General features: G+C 37.5%; 1 protein-coding gene across 5 annotated transcripts in view; it reads right to left on the bottom strand.

The window, feature by feature from the left end:
* Positions 1-25,122, bottom strand: part of LOC125276453 (spectrin beta chain, non-erythrocytic 1) — a 72,801-nt gene that overhangs the window by 10,013 nt on the left and 37,666 nt on the right. For 2 of the 5 annotated variants that reach the window (XM_048203922.1, XM_048203923.1), the window contains 14 exons: positions 24,191-24,306; positions 24,002-24,083; positions 22,389-22,538; positions 21,850-21,999; positions 18,779-19,035; positions 18,582-18,702; positions 16,918-17,112; positions 16,630-16,782; positions 14,091-14,308; positions 9,862-10,045; positions 8,998-9,153; positions 8,530-8,832; positions 5,546-5,653; positions 36-1,979 (listed from right to left, as the gene is read on the bottom strand). In XM_048203922.1, coding sequence (XP_048059879.1) covers positions 36-1,979; positions 5,546-5,653; positions 8,530-8,832; positions 8,998-9,153; positions 9,862-10,045; positions 14,091-14,308; positions 16,630-16,782; positions 16,918-17,112; positions 18,582-18,702; positions 18,779-19,035; positions 21,850-21,999; positions 22,389-22,538; positions 24,002-24,083; positions 24,191-24,306 — 4,137 coding nt within the window. The remainder of the gene's footprint in view (positions 1-35; positions 1,980-5,545; positions 5,654-8,529; positions 8,833-8,997; positions 9,154-9,861; positions 10,046-14,090; positions 14,309-16,629; positions 16,783-16,917; positions 17,113-18,581; positions 18,703-18,778; positions 19,036-21,849; positions 22,000-22,388; positions 22,539-24,001; positions 24,084-24,190; positions 24,307-25,122) is intronic. The other 3 variants (XM_048203925.1, XM_048203924.1, XM_048203926.1) reach the window with 3 other exon arrangements.

Raw genomic sequence — 25,122 nt, 5'->3', positions numbered from 1 at the left:
TTTGACAGGATTAATTGCCAACTTGTAGACCTCACCTTCAGAAACCCTGTTTCCTTCTCCTCCTCCTCCTCCTCCTCTTCCTCCTCCTCCTCTCTATAATGGTAGATATACTTTTCCTGGTCCTCTATTTCAGGTAGTTTCACCAGATCTGAAGCGGTTTCATTAATGGCCACCTGTTTGTAAACCTGTTCCTGTTGAGTGAATGCAGCCCAAGACCTCCTGTCCCCTTTATCCAGAATTTGCCTCTCTTCCTTTGAGTTCTGCTGCTTCCCACAACCCATCATAGACTGGATAGATGGTGGCAGTCGAAACTCCGCCACAAGAAGATTGGGTGCGGAGGCTGTGACCAACTTCCTGAAGAGTTCTGCTTGCTCTTTGGGTGAGGGTTCCCTGTGCTGGTCTGGAGAAGAGGTGGCTGTCAAAGCCTGGTAGCCGTTATACATGATGTCAGAGTTTAGACTCTGTCGGTAGCTGTTGGTGTGGTTCCAGATGTCCTCCAGCTCCTCCTCTTCCTGCTCAAACTGTTGGTGGTCAGGGTGAACCTGATCCTCAACGTCAATAGATAAAGTAAGGCTTTTGTCTTTGGAGAACTCTAAGTTCCTGGTGGAGACTCCTGCATCCAGCGATGGTACCTTCCCGATGGTCCTCTTGGGCACTGGACACTCTGAAGAGTCTACATACAAACCCTCTGAACACAACTTGAAGCTTCCAGAGCTGGAGTGACCAGAGTCCACCGAGTCCTCTCTTCCATTGGCTCTGAAGTTCAATACCACCTGAGATGCATGGTTTGGACTCAACTGTTGAGAGCTTGAGGTCTTTGTTGGCCTATGGAAGAGGTGTCCATTAAGATTGTGAACCAAGGTATGGATGCTAGGACATACATGAATCTCTGCTGTAGTTGAGCTGTGGTTGGCTATCCCTTGGCTTGCATCTTCTGGAGGACTTACATAGTGGTTTTCTTTGTTGTCAAGTTTTGTTCCCATTGTGTCCCAACTAACTAACTCTCCTTTGGGCATTGTACTTATCCCAGACAGGTGTTTCTGTTGGAGTAATGAGGGGTGATTCTCCTCAAATGTGATGTCTTCAATGACTGGAGAAGGTGGAGGAGGAAAATCATCTTCAGTAAATGAAATAGTATCAACGCTGATCTTTTTGGAGTCTTTACAATCAATCCTAAGGATTACTTCACCTGGAGAGGTTTGTTTGGACTCTTCTTTTTGCGTTGGAGGTGAGCGGGCTGTTTTAAAGGTGCTCAGAGGTGTTGGACGATCAACCTGAGAGTCCTGGTGTTGAGAGTCTGTCTTCTTTTGCTCGGGAGGGCCAATTGTAATGACATCTTGAATGCTAGGGATAAGGCTCATATCCTTGGGCAGGTCGAAGCTTAACACCGAGCCCAAGGACAGAAATCTGCAGTGGTTCTTCACATGTCCTTGGGTGGCAACCTCTAACGTGTTGTGAACTGGAGATCCAACCTCTCCAGAACATTCTGCATCTATGTCTTTCACCAATGGGTTTTTCATGTAGTCCAAGACCTGAGTTTCATCGCTGTTTGGTTTCCTTGCATTTTTCCGCTTCTTCCATTCCTTCAGCGGCCAAGTGTGCGTATCGTATGTCACCGGTTCATGTGCAGGTGGCAAATCAGCCTCTTCTGACACCTCTTCTCCCATGATCTTCTGAATAGTGTGTCTACGGTCATCTTTCTTCTTCTTCCCCTTCTTGCTCTTCCTCTTCAGGCTGCTGAAGATTGAGATGTTGCTGTTCTTCGGCAAGAGGTGAACAGAGGGGTTGTTGGCCTGATGAAGTGTGTCTTCTGTGGAGGACGAGGAGTATGGAGAGGTGCAAGGGGAGGAGAAAGCGTACAGAGAGGTCCTGGGAGAGGAGGAAGAGGGCCTCGGGGCTTTGTCTCGGGGTAGCGTCATACTCTCATACACTGGGGCTACTGCCATGTTGTTTTCCATAACATGCAAGTAAGTACTTACCTAAAACACAAGGAAAATATTGTTTTAGAGTGTTATTTTATCACCCTTTTTCCCCCATGCATGAAGTGGTTAGCATGCATAAGTATCACGCTTCAATACAAATTTCACCCTTTAAAGATACATCATGCTAATTATCTGATGTGCAGCGGTCCAAAAACCATTTGGACAGTTAGGTCACACAAGAAATGCATGAATGTCAATGCATTGCATAACAAAAGTTATTAAGTGACCTCTGCAAACAACTTTTGCTGGTCAATAGGTCATTTTTAATGCATGTATGAAATCAGTTCACACAGGTGTAGCTCATCACATTAACTATCAACATTCACTAATGTTTCACAACATGTCTTCATTTTGGACCATGCTTGTGTTATCTTTATAATAAATGCAACTTGGTTTGATATTTTATCATCTTATGCAAGGACATTCATATTTAAGTGTGGCTTAAGTGTCCAAAAACTTTTTATGGCCAGTGCAATTCATAATTCAAACACCGCTGCACAAAAATGATCATTTGTATAATCATTTGTGTAAATAAGTGTGTTTTAGTATCTGAACACAGCACTTCTGTGAGTGTCTGGCTCAAGCAAAGCATTCCTAAGCAAAAACGTAGACACACACGTTGCTTCGCATTTGTTACTGCTGAATGATGACATTGCTCTGCAATGATAAAAACAACTAAAATGCTGAAACATCTTTTCCTTCACTGCTTACGTGAAGAAGCTGGAATTCACATTGGCAATCAGAAAAATAAACAATTTTAACATTTAGTAAAGAAATATTGCCAGGGTGTTGTGGAGAGTTGTTATGCTGTTGCTAAGGTGTTCTCAGTAGGTGTTGCTCTGTTATTGCTAAGATGCTCTGAATGGTTGCTTACATCAAAAAGCCACATCAAATCTTCGCAAACACCACTAATAAAACAGAACCATTAGATTTACATGAGAACAACATGAACGCACACAAAAGAACACTAGCACGACTACACAAGCACACTTAGGTTTTTTTTTTTTAACTTTAATAAGAATCATCTGCTCTTAAACATGTCGTCATACACAGCTGTAATGGCTTGACCTTTCACCCCGTGACTAATCTTGTGCTGCTCTGGCAGCCCCAGACCATAAATCACACAGGCCAGTCAAGAGGGCCTTCTAGAAAGTTCACAACAAATTTCTCCAGCACCCCCCACTCCTGCTGGGAGCCATTTCAAAACTCAGCGTTCATGGGAAGCGAAGGGTGAGGTCACATCTCAACACAGCGCTGCTGTCATGAGTGGGTTTACATCATGCTTAAAGACAACTTACGTAAGAGTGAAAAACTTCATGCATCTTATCACCTTTCTCCGTACATGCATATCTGATTAAAACAACCGATTTGCAGCAAATCTTTAGATCTAATAAAAGCCCCTGGCCTCTGCTGGTTTCAGACTCTTTTGTCATGATGGAGCAACAGTTTAAGGAGAATAAATGCTCAAATTTCACTCTGTTCCTCATGCAAAGTTAGCAGAAAACTTGAAACACACATTATAGAGTATATTTCTGGTCTTAAAGGTGCAGTAAGTGATTTTTGAGAAACGCTGTTGATATTTGAAATCGCCAAAATAAACACGCCCCTACCCAAAAGGATCACACCCCAATCTTGATAGCTCCGCCCCCAAACTATATGCAGCACAGGCACCTCCCCCCTAATCAGTGGATATGCCCCTTATTGCTGATCGGCTACAAGTAGGGCTGGGCAAAAAAAAAATCGATTTTTCGAATAATTGTTTTTTAAAATGTAGCCGATTCGATATCAATTCTCAAAAGCCACGAATTTTTCTCCCTATTTATTCCTGAAAACATTGAACAAAATTTCTGATTGATGCTAGTCTTTTCCACTAGGTGTCATCCTCTTATTTACCTTGCACAAAGCGGGAAAGAACGCATGTGTATCATTATTGTATCCATGCATTAGTCTTAAAGTGACAGCAGCCTAATATTCCTGCAGCTGTCTGTGTTTTTAATGTTAATCAAACTACAAAAGACAAAGAGAAAATCACTCCCTGCTCTTCACTGAATAACTTTATTTAGAATTAACCTTTATTTAATTTGTACAGTGAAGATTATATGCAGTGTTATTTTACATTTGATTACTTTATTCAGTTTCTGTACCTAAAAACTGCTGTTAGACCTACCTGAAAAACCTTAAAAGCACTGATTATTTCATTTGTATATTTGCTCTATTGTATTTATTTAATTGTGCTATTGCATGTAGTTCTTTTTTTAATTAAAGACTGTTCATTTGTCATTAATAATGTTTGGAAATTATATTAGTTTGTAGTTTTAGTTGTGCTATCGAAATTGGATTCGAGAATTGTTCAATTTCACTGGTATCTAAAATGTTGGGTGTCATAACCTTATTTGTTACAATACAAGGTTCAAAAACAACAAAAACACTATTTTATCAATTTATTTCTTTTTTGCCAGTTAAAATTGAATCATTGAATTCATTGAATCGAATCAAAATTGAGAATGAAATCGAACGGAGATCTTGTGAATCGGACTTTCACTTTCAACACCGTTTCTCATAAATTGCTCACTGCACCTTTAATTTACAGATGTCTTATGGATGACACTATGAGAGACTCAATGCAAACATGTTTCACTTATTTCTGATTTTGTGTGATTATACGCTCTGATCTCTGGAGTCTCAGCAGTATATAACTACACAAAATCAGAAAAGATCATTGAAACTTATGCATTGAGCCTCTCACAGTGTCATCCAGCAGCTTTATATGTGCTGAAAGCTCTGAGGACACAAAATAAAAAATCCTGCATACAGATATCAAAATGCATCTAAAATTAGACGCTATGACAGCAGCAAGACAACTTCCCATAAGCCCTAATCCTCATGATGTTTTCAAAAAAATCTGAGAGCTATAAACATACAGAAACGGCCAAAATTTCCAAAATAACTTCTACTACTGACCGAAGTTTAAACTTCACAGTCCCTAAAGGCATAATAAAAGGAGGATACTGCAAATCCTTTTATGGCTACTATATGCTACTATATTTTTAAGCCCCTGTAACCGTTCCAAGAAACACAAACTTTTATTTTTGTTGCAATTACTTTCAAAACTTTCCCAAAGACAGTTTTGTAAACAACCCAAATGTTTGAAATGAGGCTTTATGTGTGTCTTGGAAGAGTTTCTTGTCCTGGTTTCTAATGCTTCCCATATACTGGCAGTGGAAGTGGCTATTTCCTCAGTCATCTTTTCATTACCTGCCTATACCTGTTTGCAATCTCCTCTAAACCACAGCGACCCCTCTTCCATCAAAGTCTCTGGCTTTGTTGCGTTTCCAACCACCAAATAAATAAATGATCAGGCCAGTGGCTCTGTTTCAGAATAGCATACTATTATACAACGATTTTGAGATGTACTGCAATGCTTCGGTAATCAAATTTCAATCAAATGATATGATGAGATGATTTCTCTTCTGAAGATCTCGGTGTTAGTCAGTCCTCATGCACACAAACACAGTACCATGTTTTTGTTTTCTCATGCAGGGCCACCGACCAACTGTATTTACCTCTTCTGCACTGTGTCGATAAATCGTTTTCTTTCGCTTTAAACTACCAAAAAGCCCCTGGCAGCGCTTCCAAAAGCTTTTACAGGCAGAAGAGTGAGACTCAGCAGGCTGAAGGAGAACGTACAAGAAAATAAAACAGAGAAGGATGTTGTTGGGGAAAGAGAAGGAAAATATAAGGAGACTGAGAGGGATATCGAACACAAACTAGTGCATAAGCAGGGCTCCAGACGAACATTTGAGAGAAAACGTAAATATTCTACAATTATTAAATGTACCATACTGAACTGACTGACAGCGTCAGTGATTTTAAAAGGAGTGCTCTTTACTTGCTTTCTGTGTAATTCAGTCACAATTTGAAGAAGTTTTTGTTTTTCATGAGACTTTTCCTACTTTTCTATATATTAGGGAGTCAATAAGTGCTTCTCTGCCGCCATCTAGTGGTAATTTCATGTCTTTTTGTTTGCCTAGAAGTACGGAAGAGGATTAGGGCCAAGCAATAATAAAAAAATAAAACCATCTTGAGATTAAAGTTGTTAAATTTCAAGAAAAAAAGTCGAAATAAAATGTTGAGAATAAACTCGTTAAATTACGAGAAAAAACTCGTTAAATTTTGAGAAAAAGGTCGAGATAAAATGTTGAGAATAAACTCCTTAAATTACGCGAAAAAACTCGTTAAATTTCTAGAAAAAAGTTGAGATAAAATGTTGAGAATAAAGTCATTAAATTACGAGAAAAAACTTGTTAAATTTCAAGAAAGAAGTCGAGATAAAATGTTGAGAATAAACTCGTTAAATTATGAGAAAAAAACGTGCTAAATTTCAAGAAAAAAGTCGAGATAAAATGTTGAGAATAAACTCGTTAAATTACGAGAAAAAAACTTGTTAAATTTCGAGAAAAAAGTCGAGATAAAATGTTGAGAATAAAGTCATTAAATTACGAGAAAAAACTTGTTAAATTTCAAGAAAGAAGTCAAGATAAAATGTTGAGAATAAAGTCATTAAATTACGAGAAAAAAGTCGTTAAATTACGAGAACAAACTCGTTAAACTATGAGAAAAATGTCGCTAAATTTCAAGAAAAAAGTCGAGATAAAATGTTGAGAATAAACTCGTTAAATTACGAGAAAAAACTCGCTACATTTCAAGAAAAAAGTCGAGATAAAATGTTGAGAATAAACTCGTTAAATTACGAGAAAAAACTCGCTACATTTCAAGAAAAAAGTCGAGATAAAATGTTGAGAATAAACTCGTTAAATTACGAGATAAATGTCGTTAAATTTCAAGAAAAAAGTCGAGATAAAATGTTGAGAATAAACTCGTTAAATTACGAGAAAAATGTCGTTAAATTTCAAGAAAAAAGTCGAGATAAAATGTTGAGAATAAACTCGTTAAATTATGAGAAAAATGTCGTTAAATTTCAAGAAAAAAGTCTAGATAAAATGTTGAGAATAAACTCGTTAAATTACGAGAAAAAAATCGCTAAATTTCAAGAAAAAAGTCTAGATAAAATGTTGAGAATAAACTCATTAAATTACGAGAAAAAAACTCGTTAAATTTTGAGAAAAAAGTCGAGATAAAATGTTGAGAATAAAGTCATTAAATTACAAGAAAAAAGTCTAGATAAAATGTTGAGAATAAACTCATTAAATTACGAGAAAAAAACTCGTTAAATTTTGAGAAAAAAGTCGAGATAAAATGTTGAGAATAAAGTCATTAAATTACAAGAAAAAAGTCGTTAAATTACGAGAACAAACTCGTTAAATTATGAGAAAAATGTCGTTAAATTTCAAGAAAAAAGTCGAGATAAAATGTTGAGAATAAACTCGTTAAATTTCGAGAAAAAAGTCGATAAAATGTTGAGAATAAAGTCATTAAATTACGAGAAAAAAGTAGTTAAATTCCGAGAACAAATTAGTTAAATTAGGAGAATAAATTCTCAACATTTTATCTCGACTTTTTTCTCGAAATTTAACAAGTTTTTTCTCAAAATTTAACAACTTTAATCTCAAGATGGTTTTATTTTTTTATTATTGCTTGTCTCTAATCCTCTTCCGTACAGAAGTGTTAGTTTTCCTTCATCTTTAAACATTTAGTTTTACAAGTCATTACATTAAAAATAACATTAAAATTTTATAATACTTAGAGCTTTTAAGTGCTGGAATAAGTGTGAAGCAATTTAAAAAGTCCTTGAAAAGTGCTGGAATTTCAAAAGTTTGCATGAACCCTGAAATTAATAACTAAAAGCATTGATTTGAGTATTTCTGCCAGTTTCAGTAAGCGTTACTACATTAAATCCATGGTGATTTGTGGACTGGAGAGCTTGATCGTGGCACAGTGTTTTTCCTGGTTTCCACAATATCTGTGGTTTATAGCAGAGAACTGAACCTTTGCCGGGAGTTTGATTGACAGGCAATCTAACCAATCATAACACCAAATCCACAGTTATGTCCAACAAAGCAGTCAAGGGATTTAGTAAATTAACGTTGGTGAACTTGAATTTGAAAAATGGTCCTGACATCTTCCTGCGGTTGAAACAACATACCTTCTGATGTTCATTCATGTTTATTTGATGCTATAAATAAACTAGTAAGAAGAGATGATCGGTTCACGAGCCGCTTGAACTGAGGCGCTACAGCGATCTGTCACGACACATTAAAGAGACACAAAACAGTATTTAAATTTCTTTAAAAATTACAAAATTTGAAATACTACAGCAGTGTGTAGTAAGCAGTGTCATGTGATCGAGATTTGCGCTGTCTATTATTGCTCAGTGCTGATAAACGGTCCGCGCTGTACAGTTCGTTTCACTTTTGTTTCGTTTGTCGTTTGATGTTCTCTTATCAGATGAGCAATGTGGTGGTCACACCAGTGCGGCCTCTAACAAAATGTAGTCACACTGGCAGAAATGCGACCATTTAGTCACAGTCTGGAGCCCTGATAAGTGATTGTGTCATTGTCAGTAGGGTGATGTTTAAATTATTCTCACCCTGTGCACAGGCTCCGGCACCGGCACGCCACTTTCCCTGCCAGGCGCCTGTACCTGGATTTGTGTGTCTCCAGAGTTACTGAAGCTGAGGATGAGGTTGACGGTGCCTCCTAGAGCGGAGGGACTGGGTTCCTTCAGCACCAGGTACGGTGAATCCGGACTCTCTAAATGACTGCTGTCATCGCTTCCTTTAGGACTGACACTCTTCATCACCTCATATTCATAAGTGTGCTGAAAACTGTCCTCCATGTCACCAGGGGGACTTTCTATTCTCTTCTGAGAGACTTCTGTTGAGGTTTCCACCTGAAAAATGGCAGAATTAGCGTCGATCTAATGAAAACTGACTATTGAGGATTTGCCAGATCACATTTCACATTCAAAACAAAGAAATATGAAATAATAATAATACAAATCTTATTCTGGGACAATTTTTATGATAATGAAGAACCATCAATGAATGGATTCTACCTGTGGTTGTGAGGTGCAGACCGTGGCTTCAGAGTAAATGGCATCTGTCTGAGGTTCTTCAGCCTTCTGTCTGCTCAACAGCTGATCCTTCTGAGCCCTCCAGTGGACCAGGATCCATCCCAGCATGCTCCTCAGCTCCTCCATCCTCTCTCTGATCTGTACAAGACAAAGAGCAATGGGGAAAACATTCTATCATTGTGTAGAGCTCTTTGAAGCTGCATTGAAATTTGGACCTGCAACATGTTTTCCTCAAAAACCGTAATTTCTTTTCGACCGAAGAAAGAAAGACATGAATATCTTGTATGACATGCTCTTTTTTTTTTTAACAACTTTCTTTAGTGTGTAATGTTGCTGTTTGAGCTTGAAAAAGCTCTACAAAGTCCCTCCAATGAGAGTTATTCTCTATATCAGTGTCTGTCACTGTTTCTGAACTCCCTGAAACCTGAGATTTCTTCTGGGAACAAACACGTCACAATATTCCTCATTTAAATAATTTATATGCAGAATAAAGGGGCGGGGCCTGGTTGAGTTAGTTAGTAGTGTGTTGAAACTGGCAGTTATGGCAAGGGGCGGGACATTTCCCAAACACCAATCACAACACACTGCTCCAGAGTCCAGCCGACCAATCAGAGCACATTGTGCTTTTCAGAAGGAGGGGCTTCATAGAGACTAAACAGAGCGTTACTGACAGACTGGGAAGAGAGGAGCTGCAACAATGGAGAATATGAGGAAAATAATCAACATTCAAGCATGAAAAACTGTTCTAGTAGATCCAAAAACAAAACAACGACATAATATGACCTTTTTAAAGAAATCTTATTTGTGATTGTTCTTTTCTTTATAATTATGCAAGACATACTCTACCATTTTGTTAAGGTGATGCTCGTCGCCAAAGAGTTTTTTTCCAGCCACGGTGAGCTGATCAAACTCCTCAAACTTCTGTTCAATCTGTCGATCCAGAACTTCAACTAGAGGCTCCTGGTTCTCTCGGCTCTGACGCAGAGCACTTTCTGAGAAAATGCAGGAGCGGGTGTCTTCTGTCCAAGAGCTGTGGGAGAGAAGATGAACAGCAGACGGATGAAGACAAGAGCTTCAGGCCAGTACACACAGCTCAAGATGATGCTTACCAGACGTTGCTTCATATGCATGAAGAGAACACAATGTGAACAGACATCTCCCATCAATAAATAAAACATTATTAATAAAACAAGCTCTGCAAATAAATTCATAGAACATTCCTGGTGAATCACACCAAAACATGTCCAGGTCACATTTCACCCCAAACTCAAAAGAACTAAAAAATGATATATGTTGCATCTATTTTTAGGACAATTTTTGCATTATATTAAAGGGGTCCTTGATTATGATTTCACTTTTTTAACTTTAGTTATTGTGTAATGTTGCTGTTTGAGCATAAACAACATCTGCAAAGTTACGACACTCAAAGTTCAATGCAAAGAGAGATATTTTCTTTTACAGAAATCGCTTTTTAAGGACTGCAACAAACGACTGGTAGGGACTACAACGAGCTTCTTCCTGGGCTTATGACATCACAAACCCCAAAATTTACATAAACCCCGCCCCCGAGTACACGCAACAAAGGGGGCGGGGCCATGTTGGGCTGCTTTAGAAAAGAGGAAGAGTTGTTGTAGTAGAGTGTTGTTGACATGCAGAGATGTATAAAGTACTAGAGACCGAGACTTGAGTAAAAGTACAAGTGCTCTATCAAAAAAGTGCCACACTTAAGTAGAAGTACTAAAGTATTCAACAGTTTTTGTACTTAAGTATTGCAAGTAGTTTATTTTAAAATTTACTCAAGTACTGAAAGTAAAAGTACAAGTATTGTGTTATGTAGTTATTAAAGAAAGTAGTCAAAAGTTTGAACATCATATTGTTTTTTATTATTTCAAATGATAAACCTAAAGGACAATCACAATTCCTTTGGCTGTAACTTTTTGTAAACAAAAACAGATTAAGAGCCCTATTTTAACGATCTAAACGCAAAGTGTAAAGCGCACGGCGCAGGTGCACTCAGGGCGTGTCCAAATCCACTTTTGCTATTTTAACGACGGAAAAACGGTCCGTGCGCCGGGGCGCATTTTTGAAATGGGTTGTCCCTATTCTCTTAATGAGTAATGGGCGTAACCTTCAATAAACCAATCAGAGTGTCATCTCCCATTCCCTTTAGGAGCGAGATGCGCTCGCGCCATGGCGGATTGCTATTTACATGGCGTACACGCGATGAGTCAGTTAATATATATGTGTGTGTATTGGCACGATTGTTCAATTAATTAGCCAATTTCGTTCATCATTATAAGTAGTAATAGGCTGAATTGAAAATAGGTAGCCTAATTCTAATACACGCAATGACTATTCATCATTACATTTTTATATTTATGTAGCCTACACAATAATATTCTTTTACACTGTAATCCTTTTGTTTTTAATATTTGGCATGTTTGTGTGATGCGCATCCCTGTGTGTAATAAGCAAAGTCAACGCGCACTGTGGACGCGCCCAGAGGTGCAGTTTCTACCAACGCGCTCTAACAAAAAAATATTGCGCCATTGACTTTAGACCAGGTTTGAGTTGGTCTATGGTGCAGTCTATTTTCAGCTCCTTAAAATAGCAATGCGCCGGCAATGCGCCTGAACACACCTCTTTTTTAGACCAGCACGCCCATGGGCGCACTAACTGGCGCAAATGCATTTACTAATTTAAGGACGTGGTGCTGAACGGGAAAACGCGAACGGCGCCGGACGCAAACTAGCAAACACATTTGCGCTGCGCCTTGCGTCGCATTGCGCCGGGTGTATTATAGGGTCCTAAGTGTGATTAAGTACCACTTGAGATGCAGACAAGTTGAGATGCTTTGTTTGTTGTCAGCACTTTGATTTCATTACCAAAAAGTTTATTTTCACTAATAGTCTAATTTTATACCATATACAATTGAATAAAATTAACAGCTAGCTAACAACAACTTGCTTTGCACTTTTTTTCTGTTTTCACCTCACTCCAGTCTAAACTAGGCTAAATTATTTTTTTTAGGTAATTTTTCTACACATTGTCATATAAATAACCTAAAAATACTGTAGTTCATTAAGATTAAATCTTACTAACCACTCTTACTAAAAAAATGGGGTAAGCACACTTATATTCTCATTTCAAGAGGTGTTCTGAGTAAATGATTTGTTTGTAACACTTTATAATATGGTTTGATTTGTTAACACTACATTAGTTAATGTATTAGACTAATAACCAACATGAACTAACCATGGTCAATACATTTGTTACTGTATTTATTAATCTTTGTTAATCTTAGTTAATAAAAATACAGCTGTTCATTGTTTGTATATGTTACTTCACAGTGCACATTAACTATGTAAACAAATAGAGAGCAATTTGAGAGCAAGACAGCGCTCGTGTTGTTTTAAGACGGTGAATGCGCGCGCGCGGCCGGGCCTCTCTCTCTCTCTCTTTCCGTGCAGTAAAACTCCTGCATTAGTTATGTCAGTGTAAATCTATACTACCATTAACCTATAAAACACTACTACACTATAAAAACGGGCGTGTGATTAAGCAGCACCAAAGGACACATGCTCTACGATTTATTTTTGGCAACAGTAGGCTGTCATAAAATAAGAGAAAGTTGACATTAGTGATGGGTCAAAAATACCATTCAACGCGCTGCGTGACAGCCTTTATGATAGCCAGCTAGTTAACGTTAAGTGAACACCGCAGCATGTCGCTAGTTAACAAAAGGGCTTAACTTACTGATGGGATGGAAGGTGGTGTTTTTGGTTCGTCCATCTTTTTCGCTGATCAAAAGGCAGAATGGGAGCACGCGCAGTCTTCTTAATCGCTTGATTCGCTCAATGATGTGCCAGCGTCATCAAACCTGCCATCCACCGTTCTGGCAGTGGTAATGTGGGTTTGGAATGGAATGATTCGTAACATTTTTATAATTGTAACGAGTAACGATGCAGCACATAAAAAAATATCGGAGTAAAAGTATTAAACTCATCGAAAATATGTACTGAAGTAAAAGTGGAAGTAGGAGAAAAAAATAATACTCTAGTAAAGTACAGATACCGCATTTTAGTACTTAAGTACAGTAGTGAAGTAGTTCTACTTCGTTACTATACATCTCTGTTGACATGCCGTCATTTTACGCCGGACTGCTTCACAAACGAGGGTCAATTCAACACAAAAGATGAACATGACGGCACATGCTAGTGGATGAGTTGAATCAACTCCACAGCAACTACATAAATTTATCCACTAACCATTCAGAAACGTCTAAAAGTTGTAACTTCTTCCTGAGTCTCTCCATCAGTGTCGACTCCGGTTTGAACAATGTAAGGCTGAAAATTTTAATCATTTTGGCTGCGTGAGATTGTCCTGTTTTGTTGTTGTTGAGCTGTTAAAGCTCCGCCCTCTTCTGGAAAGGGGGTGGGAGCAGCAGCTCATTTGCATTTAAAGGGACTCACACACAAATAGGGGCAAATTTGACAAGCTATAATAAATGATCTGTGGGGTATTTTGAGCTGAAACTTCACAGACACATTCTGGGGACACCAGAGACTGATATTACATCTTGTAAAAAGGGCATTATAGGTCCTCTTTAACTTTTTGTTTATTGAACTGTTGTATAAAATCGTGCAGATATAAAGGAAAAAACAGCACTCTTGCTCATGTGATTATTGCTAAACTATATCATATGATATAAAGATAAGAGAAGAACCCATGCAGGGGCATTTTTTGCCCTCATTTCTTGGATTTTAGAGGCATTCTCGTTGCCCTGTATCATGTTCGTAACTAAACTGAGTGTGAATGTAAGATGACGTTAAGATCTGGGCCAGGCAAGGCGTTTTCACGTTTCCCATAATTAATCACACCAAATTAACGCATTAAATGAACAACCTTAGGGGAAATGTGCTTATTTGTCACGAAAATATCATAATGCAAAAAAAGCATTATGATTTTGATGGTTTCGGGGTGAATTATGCCATGTTCTTGTGAGGTAAATCTTTAACATTAATAGAATGAGAATTAAAAGAAGGTCTTATTTAATAGTTTCATCATTTCCTTACATCATTGCCAGGTAGTTCCTAAAGAAATGCCGCAGGTGTCCAAACTGCCGGAGTCGCTTCTTGTTTTCAGCTACACTCTTGCCAAGCTCTTCCCAGGAGTAAAGACAGGTCTGAATCTCAGTTCCTACAGCGTTCATCCTCTCTGGACAAACATCTGACAAACGGCTCGCCAGACTCTTCATAGCCCCAACCTCCTCCTTTAAGACCCCGTATTCAGCCTGGAGAAAGAAAAGACGCCCATGTGTAAGTTCAGAATGGTATAGTACCTGTGCTATTTTGGCAGTATAAACCCTAAAAGGAACCACATGCTTTACATATGCAATGCTGGCATCACTGACAGTGTTTCTGAATGTAATTAAAAGTGCTAAAGGCTTAATAAGAATCAAACCGCTCAGTGTTTCAGATCAAACAGAGATTGTCAGATGCCTTGTGCATGAGCGTAAAACTATTTTAGTATGAGCCATTAGGTCATTTCTTGCGCTTTGGGGTTTCCAGACAGCTGTGCGTGTTTGTGCTCCGCACGCCATTGAGGTTGCGTTGCAAAGCTCCCCACAATGCACAATGCCGCAGTCACAAATGAATCCACTGACACGTACAAATACACATCATAAATGCCTAAAAACTCTCACACAATGGAGTCCTGTGTGGATAATAAAGTAATGTGTGGGCTCACACATCGAGGCTGACTTCATTAACATCTATTGAACAAAACAAGGGTCTGGCTGAGCCTCAGTGGATGTCAAACTTCAACCACAACAGGAAACAGATTCTTGAAACAATGTGCTAAAACAAATGGGAGAAAGTCATTTCCATTAAATCAACACTGCAAGGTCACAGAGTACCGGCAAACAAGATGCTTCCTGTTCTCAGAGGGTGTAAATGCTTTGGATGCGTTATTGTTTTGTAAAAACACTTGGTTGCTGTCTGGAATGATCTTTTTTGAAAAATAAACAACCTCACAAAAAGGTGAATCCCATGAAAACACGTCCAGGTCAAAATCTGCATGAATAAAACAGCTCTATTTTTAAATTATGCAGCTCTCTAGAATATTGGTCAAACAAATATTTATGTATAATGACACTAAACTGTATTATTAACTGTTTTCCTATATATCTAAGCAAGTTTCATAACTCATATCACCCCATAGTGTCTTTTGCCTCACAAAATAAAATCATTTCAACACAATTCCATTGTGATAATAAAAATGATAAATGTAAAAATATAGCTGCAAGCAGCAATTATGGGGTCAAGCCGAATAAGGGCAGAAAAGGAAATATTTGTGGACATCTGTGATCATGAGGTTAGGATAAAGCTGTTTAAATTATGGCTTATAACTTCTGAGCAGTAGGTGGCGCTATAACGAAACTCTGCATGCACCCTCAAGTTATGCCTGTGATGACATGTACCAAGTTTCGTGTCAATACACAACATTTTTGCAAAGATACAGTTGCATATCCATTTTGGCAAGCTCGCAGTCAAATTTGTTGATGCAGTATAAAACAACGGTTGGGTCTATCAAAAATCTTTTATTATCTTTTTGTCATGAGTGTCTGTAGATGCTACATACCAAATTTCGTACAAATTGGACAAATTTTGTAGGAGGAGTTCAAAAAATGGAATAAAATTCAATATGGCGGACAGTAAGTATGGTAGAATATGGCAAATTTAGTATCGAAGGACTCGGCATAAGCCAACAAATCTAATTATGTAAGTTAAAAGACAATATGCTGAATTTTTCATATGTTATAAGCATTTTCATAAATTCCATTATAACTCTTGACCACTAGGGGGCGCCTAAAACTTTACAGGTCCTCTCAGAACATGGCCTTGATGAATCATACAGAGTTTTGTAATGATGCATTCATGCGTTTGTAAAACACAGCATTTTATGACAAAATTCAAAATGGCCAACCAAAGAAAACTGGATATCGCTCAACTCGACATTCCTCAAGGAATCTAAAAAACCCATCCTCATGATTTTAGGATAAGGCATTCAAATGTTATAAGCAAAAATGGCCATGTTCCCTATCTCTGCACCAGTAGGTGGCGCTGTGATGATACTATGCATGTAACCCCAAGTCATACCTGTAATGACATATACAAAGTTTGGTGTCAAAACACCAAATCATTGCGAAGATACAGCATCAAATCCATTTTTGCGTGCTCGCCGTCAAATTCGTTAATGCGCTATAATAAAAAAAATCTTTTTATTAACTTTTTGCCTGAAGTGTGAGTAGATGCTTTATATCAAATTTCATGCAAAATGGACAAATGCTATAGGAGGAGTTCGAAAAAGTATTCAAAATGGTGGAAAATTTTTCATGATGGACATTTTTTTTGCATTACAGCAATAAGAATATGAGGAGAAAATGTGCTTAACTGCCATAAAAAATAAGGTAGCAATGCAAAATATCTTACTGGTCCGAAAAACAAGGTAAAATATGAGTCTGGGACAGGTTTTGTGAGACTCCCCCTAAACTCTTTTGCTTTGCAACATTTTTCTATGGTAGTCCTGCATTGAAGTTCAGAGTACCCGTACCTCCAGCTGGTCCTGGTACTCCTGCAGGCCATCCAGACCGCAGCGATCCGGCTCACACCTCACAGCCATCTCGCTCTCCATCTCTAGCACATCTACGGCTAGTTCGGCACAACGCTGCAGACACTGCTCCACGCGTTCAGACACCATGGCATGCTGGGAAACGAGGAGGAGACGAATAGCACAGAGAATAATGAACGCTTATATTCTCAAAATGCTTTCTTGCCAGGTCTGCCTTAACACAAACATTGAAAAGTTAATCTGATATAATTCATTTCCGATTCTACACACCCTGGTGAGCAGTTCCTTGACGCTCTGGTCATGTGACTGCGAGCGGCCCCGCTCTCGCGCCGTATCATTGAGCATCTCCACAGCTTCTCTGAGTTCCTTTACAGGGTTCCCAATGGCTTCCATCAGGGGCTCATCATGTCCGCTCCCCGGCAAGCCCAGAAGAGATGGTCCAGGGTCAAGTTCACTGCACAGGGGCTGGAGGAGCACAGCACAATATTAGACTTCTGCTATAACAGCTAGAAAATCAAACAAAAAGAAAACTGTCTACCATACGTTTCACATTATTATGCAGGTCTCTGGAATACTCAATTCTGATTGGTCGGCCATGCCATTCTGATCAAATATTTATATTTAGTATATTATTGTAATAATATTAAACTAATTATAATATTAAAAATATTTTCATTAATAATAATAATTATTTTTGCATTTAAAATTTTGAATTTTATAATACTATTTAAGTAGAATATTATATAAATTTGATAATAGTTTTATTTTATAATTTTATAATGTTAATTTTATAATAATATTATATTAATTAGTTCAAATCAAACAAAAAGTCTGACATTATGCAGCTCGCTAGAATACTCGATTCTGATTGGTCAATCATGCTATTCTGATCAAAAACTTATATTAAGTATTTTATAGTCATAATATGAAAATAAGCATAATTTTAATAACAATTTTCATTAATAATAATAATTATTATTATTGCATTATAATATTAATTATAATACTTTTTATAAGTAAAATATTGACACTATGACACTAAACTATTTAATTTGTTAAAGTTATATTTTTGGACATTTTTGCCTTTATTGGATAGGACAGTCTGTTTTCCTAAATATCTATGCTAGTTTAATGTTTCATATCTCAGTCTCCAATCTCCTTCATCTCACATTATAAAATCATTTCAACTCAAATAAATATTTAATGTCCATTTATTCATTTGTTCAAAGTTCATTTCACCTTTTTACTTATTTTGAATGTAATATTGAAAAAAATAGAAATCTTATAGAAAACTTGACATCAGCATGTTGCTAAACAAACAACATGATACTATGATACTAAGTATTTTTATTGATACATTAAGTTATTGAATGAATTCTAATAATATATTTATTCTAAACTTAGGTTTTAATAAGTATAAGTTACTAAGTATAATAATAATAATAACAATTTTGATTAATAATAATAATTATAATAACAATTTTAATTAATAATAATTATATAATTTTTATAATAATATTTATAAGTTAAATATAAAGTACATTTAATAAAAGTGAATAATTTATTTTATAAATATGCATTTTATAATCATATTATATTAATTTATTATTATAAATATAATTTATAAAACATACTAAATAATGTGGCTCAGGGATTGTTGTCCCATGTGGGATTCGAACCAGCAACCTTTCTGGTCATCAATAAATCACTTCATATTTTTATGGCACACTTTATCTCCAATGTCCATGACCTTTGCAAACAAGTCTGAAATGCTGCCATTATCAATGCTAGAAATGAACCGAGTTCAAATGCAATGGCAAAGGTCATGGGTTCGATTCCCAGAAAATGCATGAACTGATCAAATGCAACACAAGTCGCTTTGAATAAAAGCATCTGCCAATCGCTTAAATGTAAATGAACTGCAAAAATCGAACCTGTCCCAAGGTGCTGTAGTGACTTTCCTCAAGCTCCACCTTCTCCAGGAACTCTGTGAGCATCCGCGTGTCCTTCAGCTGCGAGCTCTGCTGGGTCAGTGCCATTTGCACACTGCTGAACCTGAAAGAAATACTGATGTTTATACATCTGAACCAGTGTAAGCAATGTCTGTCCATCTTGAACTGGCAGCACATACTTCTTCTCCACGTCCTTCAGTCGGGCAGGAAGCAGCTGAGTGTGAAGATGTCTTTGTTTGCTCAGATGATCTACTTCCAGTCTGAGGTTCTGTAGCTCCAGTCTTCTGGCCTCCAGCTCCTGCTCCAGCTGACAGCTCTCTTGCTCCGCCACGCTCACGGACTCGGGGTCTCCGGCCAGTGATGCCTGCCTGATGGACAGCTCCACCGCCTCCAGCCACGCCTCCAGACTGGCCAAAGACTGCAGCATCCGCACCACCTGCCAATCACAATCAAACACAAAGCTGCTGTGGTCAGTCAGATCACATTTTTATACTGTAAATATGCATTACAAATCACAGATACACTGATGAGGCAGAGCAGACTTAGGTTTTATAATTTGAAATTTGCAATTTTGCATTGTGGGATACAGGTTGCTCTGATTGTATACTACACAGTGTAGGGATATACACCGATCAGGCATAACATTATGACCACCTTCCTAATATTGTGTTGGTCATCATGATTGATCATACTTCCTTTATCACACTGGAAATGGATTCTGGGGGTCACCGTGTGCTCTAGTTGTATACTGCGCATTCTGGAGAATGTAGTAGGTTATCTGGGCATTTCTTGCATGGTAAGCATATGACATATTATGCTCAGTATAGAGGGTATGCATGTGACGTCACCGTCGACCGTTATGATTGCGGTCACACCCCCTGAGTGGCAAAAGACTGAGTGGCAGCATTGGTTTTCAGTGTGAATGCTGCGAAAAACACACAAAACACATCCAAAATGGGAAAGAGCTTTGTGATTGACTGTACAAATAGCTTTGACACAAAATCTGAGGTATATATTTACAGACTGCTGAAAGCTACAGAAAAAAGAAGCAAATGGATCACTGCAATTCACAGAAACAGCTGGACTCCAGGCAGAGAAACATGTTTTGCAGTTATCATTTTGTGTCAAAATGTTGGATTTTGGGGTAAAATCATACCGTATATATTGTATTGTTATATATTGTGTTGACAATTCATCAATTAAATACAAAAAAGTTGGGACACTGTACAAATTGTGAATAAAAAAGGAATGCAATAATTTACAAATCTCATAAACTTACATTTTATTCACAATAGAATATAGATAACATATCAATGTTGAAAGTGAGACATTTTGAAATGTCATGCCAAATATTGGCTCATTTTGGATTTCATGAGAGCTACACATTCCAAAAAAGTTGGGACAGGTAGCAATAAGAGGCCGGAAAAGTTAAATGTACATATAAGGAACAGCTGGAGGACCAATTTGCAACTTATTAGGTCAATTGGCAACATGATTGGGTATAAAAAGAGCCTCTCAGAGTGGCAGTGTCTCTCAGAAGTCAAGATGGGCAGAGGATCACCAATTCCCCCAATGCTGCGGCCAAAAATGGTAGAGCAATATCAGAAAGGAGTTTCTCAGAGAAAAATTGCAAAGAGTTTGAAGTTATCATCATCCACAGTGCATAATATCATCCAAAGATTCAGAGAATCTGGAACAATCTCTGTAAGGGTCAAGGCCAGAAAACCTTACTGGATGCCGTGATCTTCGGGCACTTAGATGGCACTGCATCACATACAGGAATGCTACTGTAATGGAAATCACAACATGGGCTCAGGAATACTTCCAGAAAACATTGTCGGTGAACACAATCCACCGTGCCATTCGCCGTTGCCGGCTAAAACTCTATAGGTCAAAAAAGAAGCCATATCTAAACATGATCCAGAAGCGCAGGCGTTTTCTCTGGGCCAAGGCTCATTTAAAATGGACTGTGGCAAAGTGGAAAACTGTTCTGTGGTCAGACGAATCAAAATTTTAAGATCTTTTTGGAAAACTGGGACACCATGTCATCCAGACTAAAGAGGACAAGGAAAACCCAAGTTGTTATCAGCGCTCAGTTCAGAAGCCTGCATCTCTGATGGTATGGGGTTGCATGAGTGCATGTGGCATGGGCAGCTTACACATCTGGAAAGGCACCATCAATGCTGAAAGGTATATCCAAGTTCTAGAACAACATATGCTCCCATCCAGACGTCGTCTCTTTCAGGGAAGACCTTGCATTTTCCAACATGACAATGCCAGACCACATACTGCATCAATTACAACATCATGGCTGCGTAGAAGAAGGATCCGGGTACTGAAATGGCCAGCCTGCAGTCCAGATCTTTCACCCATAGAAAACATTTGGCGCATCATAAAGAGGAAGATGCGACAAAGAAGACCTAAGACAGTTGAGCAACTAGAAGCCTGTATTAGACAAGAATGGGACAACATTCCTATTCCTAAACTTGAGCAACTTGTCTCCTCAGTCCCCAGATGTTTGCAGACTGTTATAAAAAGAAGAGGGGATGCCCTTGTCCCAACTTTTTCGAGATGTGTTGATGCCATGAAATTTAAAATCAACTTATTTTTCCCTTAAAACATTAAACATTTGATATGTCATCTATGTTGTATTCTGCATAAAATATTGAAATTTGAAACTTCCACATCATTGCATTCTGTTTTTATTCACAATTTGTACAGTGTCCCAACTTTTTTGGAATCGGGTTTGTATTTACCATCTTATATTCTGCATAATTGGGTGCTTTTAAATAAACACTGACAATAACTATACAAGTTTTAAGGCTGGAAGATATGACAATATATATAACATTGATATAAGCGATTTAGACCTACCTATATTGTAGTTATATAAAATATTCACAGGCAGATTTGCTTTATGTATTTCCCCGGCGTCGAAATCAGGCACATATAAATGTCAGGATACACGACTCCTGGCTGCATGTCAATATCCATGGATTAGGTTTCTTTGATATGTCATAAGGAGCACTTTCGAGCCCAACCTTTAGTATAATCGTTTGTTTTACTCGCGTTTTCACAGTTTCCAATATTAAATCCACTCATGCAGCAGGTTCTTTTGCCACTCAGTCCAGCTGAGAGAGCGCGTTTCGGCAGGAAAGTGACGTCTATGCATATCCTCTATACTACTTTCTTTCAAAAACAGAAGGTATGTCATTATAAACAATCAAAGAAACACTAGATATACATGTACCCTGTAGTTGAGCTCCTCTGACACCTTCAGGACCAGTCCATTCCTCTCATGTCTTCTCTTCAGCTCGTCCCACAGGACCTCCAGCTGACTCAGAAACTCCTGGATCTTGATGCTGCCGGGATGCTGAGCCCTCACCAGACTGTGACCCTCCTGGATGGAAACAAATGCTCTATGAGTGCTTCATCATCTCCTCATGGCTAGCCCTTTGAAAAAGTAGCTAAAGTTCCTGACAAAATGCAGCTAATTATACTCAAGCTATATGACTTTTTTTGATAAATATAAACAATATTAAAAAGAAACAGAACAGTATTTAATATATACAAAAACACTGAAGATTTCATTTCATTAGGAGGCAACAGCTTAATTCTTTTTTTACAAAATAACTTAAATCATGTTTAATTTCCTTTAATTTGCATTATCAATGGACAAAAACAACCCCAGGCATTATAAAGTCAGAGTTAGATGAAGTATCTATGCGCACTTGTTGCGTAAATCCAGTGAACTTTACCGCGCTAACACACTCTGACAGCTGTGCTCACCTTCTTGACCAGCTCTATCCTGGCTCTGTTGGACAGGATATCCTGTTCCAGTGAGGCCTGACGCCTCTTGGCTGCGTCAAAACCGTTCGGTCCAGCCAAGCTGCAAATTTGAGTGGCCATCGCAACGCTGTCTTTGAGCCAGGAGAGAGTCTGTGGAAAACACAAAGAGAACATGAACACATAACACCGATAGCTGCCTACTCCCTGTATAGGCAACGGTCTTCCTCAGATAAAGTGAACAGAAGGCGACTGATTCAATGATTCCAACAGTTTGACATTTGCATGTTGCTAAGCTAACAACACGATACTCTAATAATTATAAGACACAATTATGTGTGTAATAGCCTATATTTATCACTAGAACAACTATTTTTAAATGATACTTTAAATGAGATATTATAATAACTAATTCTAAATATAATACATTTATACATTTATTGTAATATTAAACTAAGCATTAATTTAATAATAGCAATTTTCATTATGATTAACGACTATTAATAATTATTACATATGATAATGACATAAATTTTTCATTAATGTAAATATAATTTATATAAATATAATTAATTCAAATATAATTTATATTTATGAATTAAACAATGGAATTAATTTTAAAATTTATGATTAATTTCTAATTGATTTTTCATTATGATTAATGACTTAATTATTACAATTGATAATGACATTAATTTTATAATATTTATCAGTAAAATAGATATGTGATAATATTGTTACTTTAAATAAATTATACATGTATATTATATAATATATAAATTACATAATATTTATTTACACACACATTAATATAAATATATTATATAATATAATATTATATATTATATATATTATATAATTATATATAATGTAAAATTGTATTTATGAATTAATTTAATTAATTAATTTTAAAACGTCTGATTTCTAAATTATTTATTTATCAGTATAATAGAAATTTGATAATATTGCTTCTTTAAATAAGTGTTTATATTATAAATTATATATATATATAAATATATACTATATATATACTAAGTATTTTAATAATAGTAATTTTTATATATAATTTATATAATTTAACTGTATATAATTATATATAATTTAACTGTCTGATTTATAATTATTATTAACTAATTAATATTAATGAATTTCATGACTGATTCATCCACCATGAAGAAAGTATCTTTGCTTAATGTTGCAGTCTTTTGGAAAAGAACCGAGGTGTCACATTCCATGAAAAAAATAGCAAGACATATTTCCAACACAAAGAGAGAAGAAACCCTTATTTAGACCTGGCTGACCTCTGAACCGCTGGCTACTAGGTTCAGAACCCGCGGGCTGGGTCTTCAAGCCAGAACAATTCCTGGAAGTCACATACACTAGCAGAGACCGACACTGGTGTCAAACAAACACGCACACTTCAACCAATTAGCAAAGACCCATCCATCAATCTTTCATGAGTTTATTTTGGTGGAATCCAAACTCTCAGCTGAACCGCAGTGAAAGGATGTCGGCTGGAAGAGCTTCCCTGTTCTGTTCGATTGGACACAGTTGGTCTGTTCGAAGCATAAACGATTGTGTAAGGATTGTGTAATGGTACAGTAATAAATGGACACCTTGTCTGCAGAAACGGTGAACTTCTGGAGTTGCGAGTGGAGTGGTGGGTGGCCGATGGAGTCGGGCCTCGACGCGTTCCCGCTGTAAAGCCAAACACAGGACCTCTATTTAACATGCTTCTCTAATTTGCATGTGTTCAAAAATGTTCCGAAGAGAAAAACATAAGACACGGCCGTGCTAAATGTCACCTTTCAGTGGCTGTCTGGAGTTTGACGATGATATCTCTGGCACAGGCACGTGCTGGGATCTCTCCGGCATCCTGGCTGTCTGAAGGCTTCCCGTAGCGCTCGTCGTCTCTCGCACCCTGTGAAGTCAAGTCAGCTTTATTTATATAGTGCTTTAAACAATAAAGATGGTTTCAAAGCAGCTTCACAGTAATAAACAGGAAAATAACAGAAACAGTAATCAGTAACTATGTTTTGCATCAGAAACAAGAGATGGAAACACCCAATTTCGAAAAAAGAAAAAAAAAATCTCTTAATTTGCAATTTTTACGCTCACTTGAGGTGGTTTTTGTGCACCTATAGGTGCAGATTACTAATGCATCCTTTAAATAACAACAACAACAACAAAAATTATACTGTGCCATTGACTTCAGAGCAGGTTTCAGTAGGTCAATGGCGCAGTCGTTTTCAGTTGCCTCAAAATAGCAATACGCCAACAATGCACCTGAACACACCTCATTTTCAGACCAGCATGCCCATGGGCGAACAGATGGGCGTGAGTGTATTTGCTATTTAAACAATGATAACTATGTCAGGCTGAAACTAGCAAAAAACACTTGCGACGCACCTGGCATCACATTGCGCTGGGTGTACGATAGGTGTCTTTTTAAACTAGGGCTATTAGTCATTCATTTTTAGCGATTTTTATCTTATGAATACTCCTTTAATATATACATAGCCTAATCAGTGCTCAAGCCATATGCATGTTTCATACAGATTACATAACCTGAGAATATTTGTTTCCAACTTGAATTTGGTTGACAATCGCTTGACATTTCAAGCTTTCTATAGATGATGGCAGGAAGCGTATCCTGTTTGTTTTCTTTATTTTACAAAGGCACAACGTTAACACTGCTTTACCAGGCTGCCGAGGAGAGCTTTCAGTGTGAGACTGA

Source organism: Megalobrama amblycephala, linkage group LG10 (genome assembly GCF_018812025.1).
Source record: "Megalobrama amblycephala isolate DHTTF-2021 linkage group LG10, ASM1881202v1, whole genome shotgun sequence".
NCBI lineage: Eukaryota > Metazoa > Chordata > Actinopteri > Cypriniformes > Xenocyprididae > Megalobrama > Megalobrama amblycephala.
The sequence above is the reverse complement of the archived record's forward strand: the minus strand, read 5'-3'. Positions and strand labels throughout refer to the sequence as shown.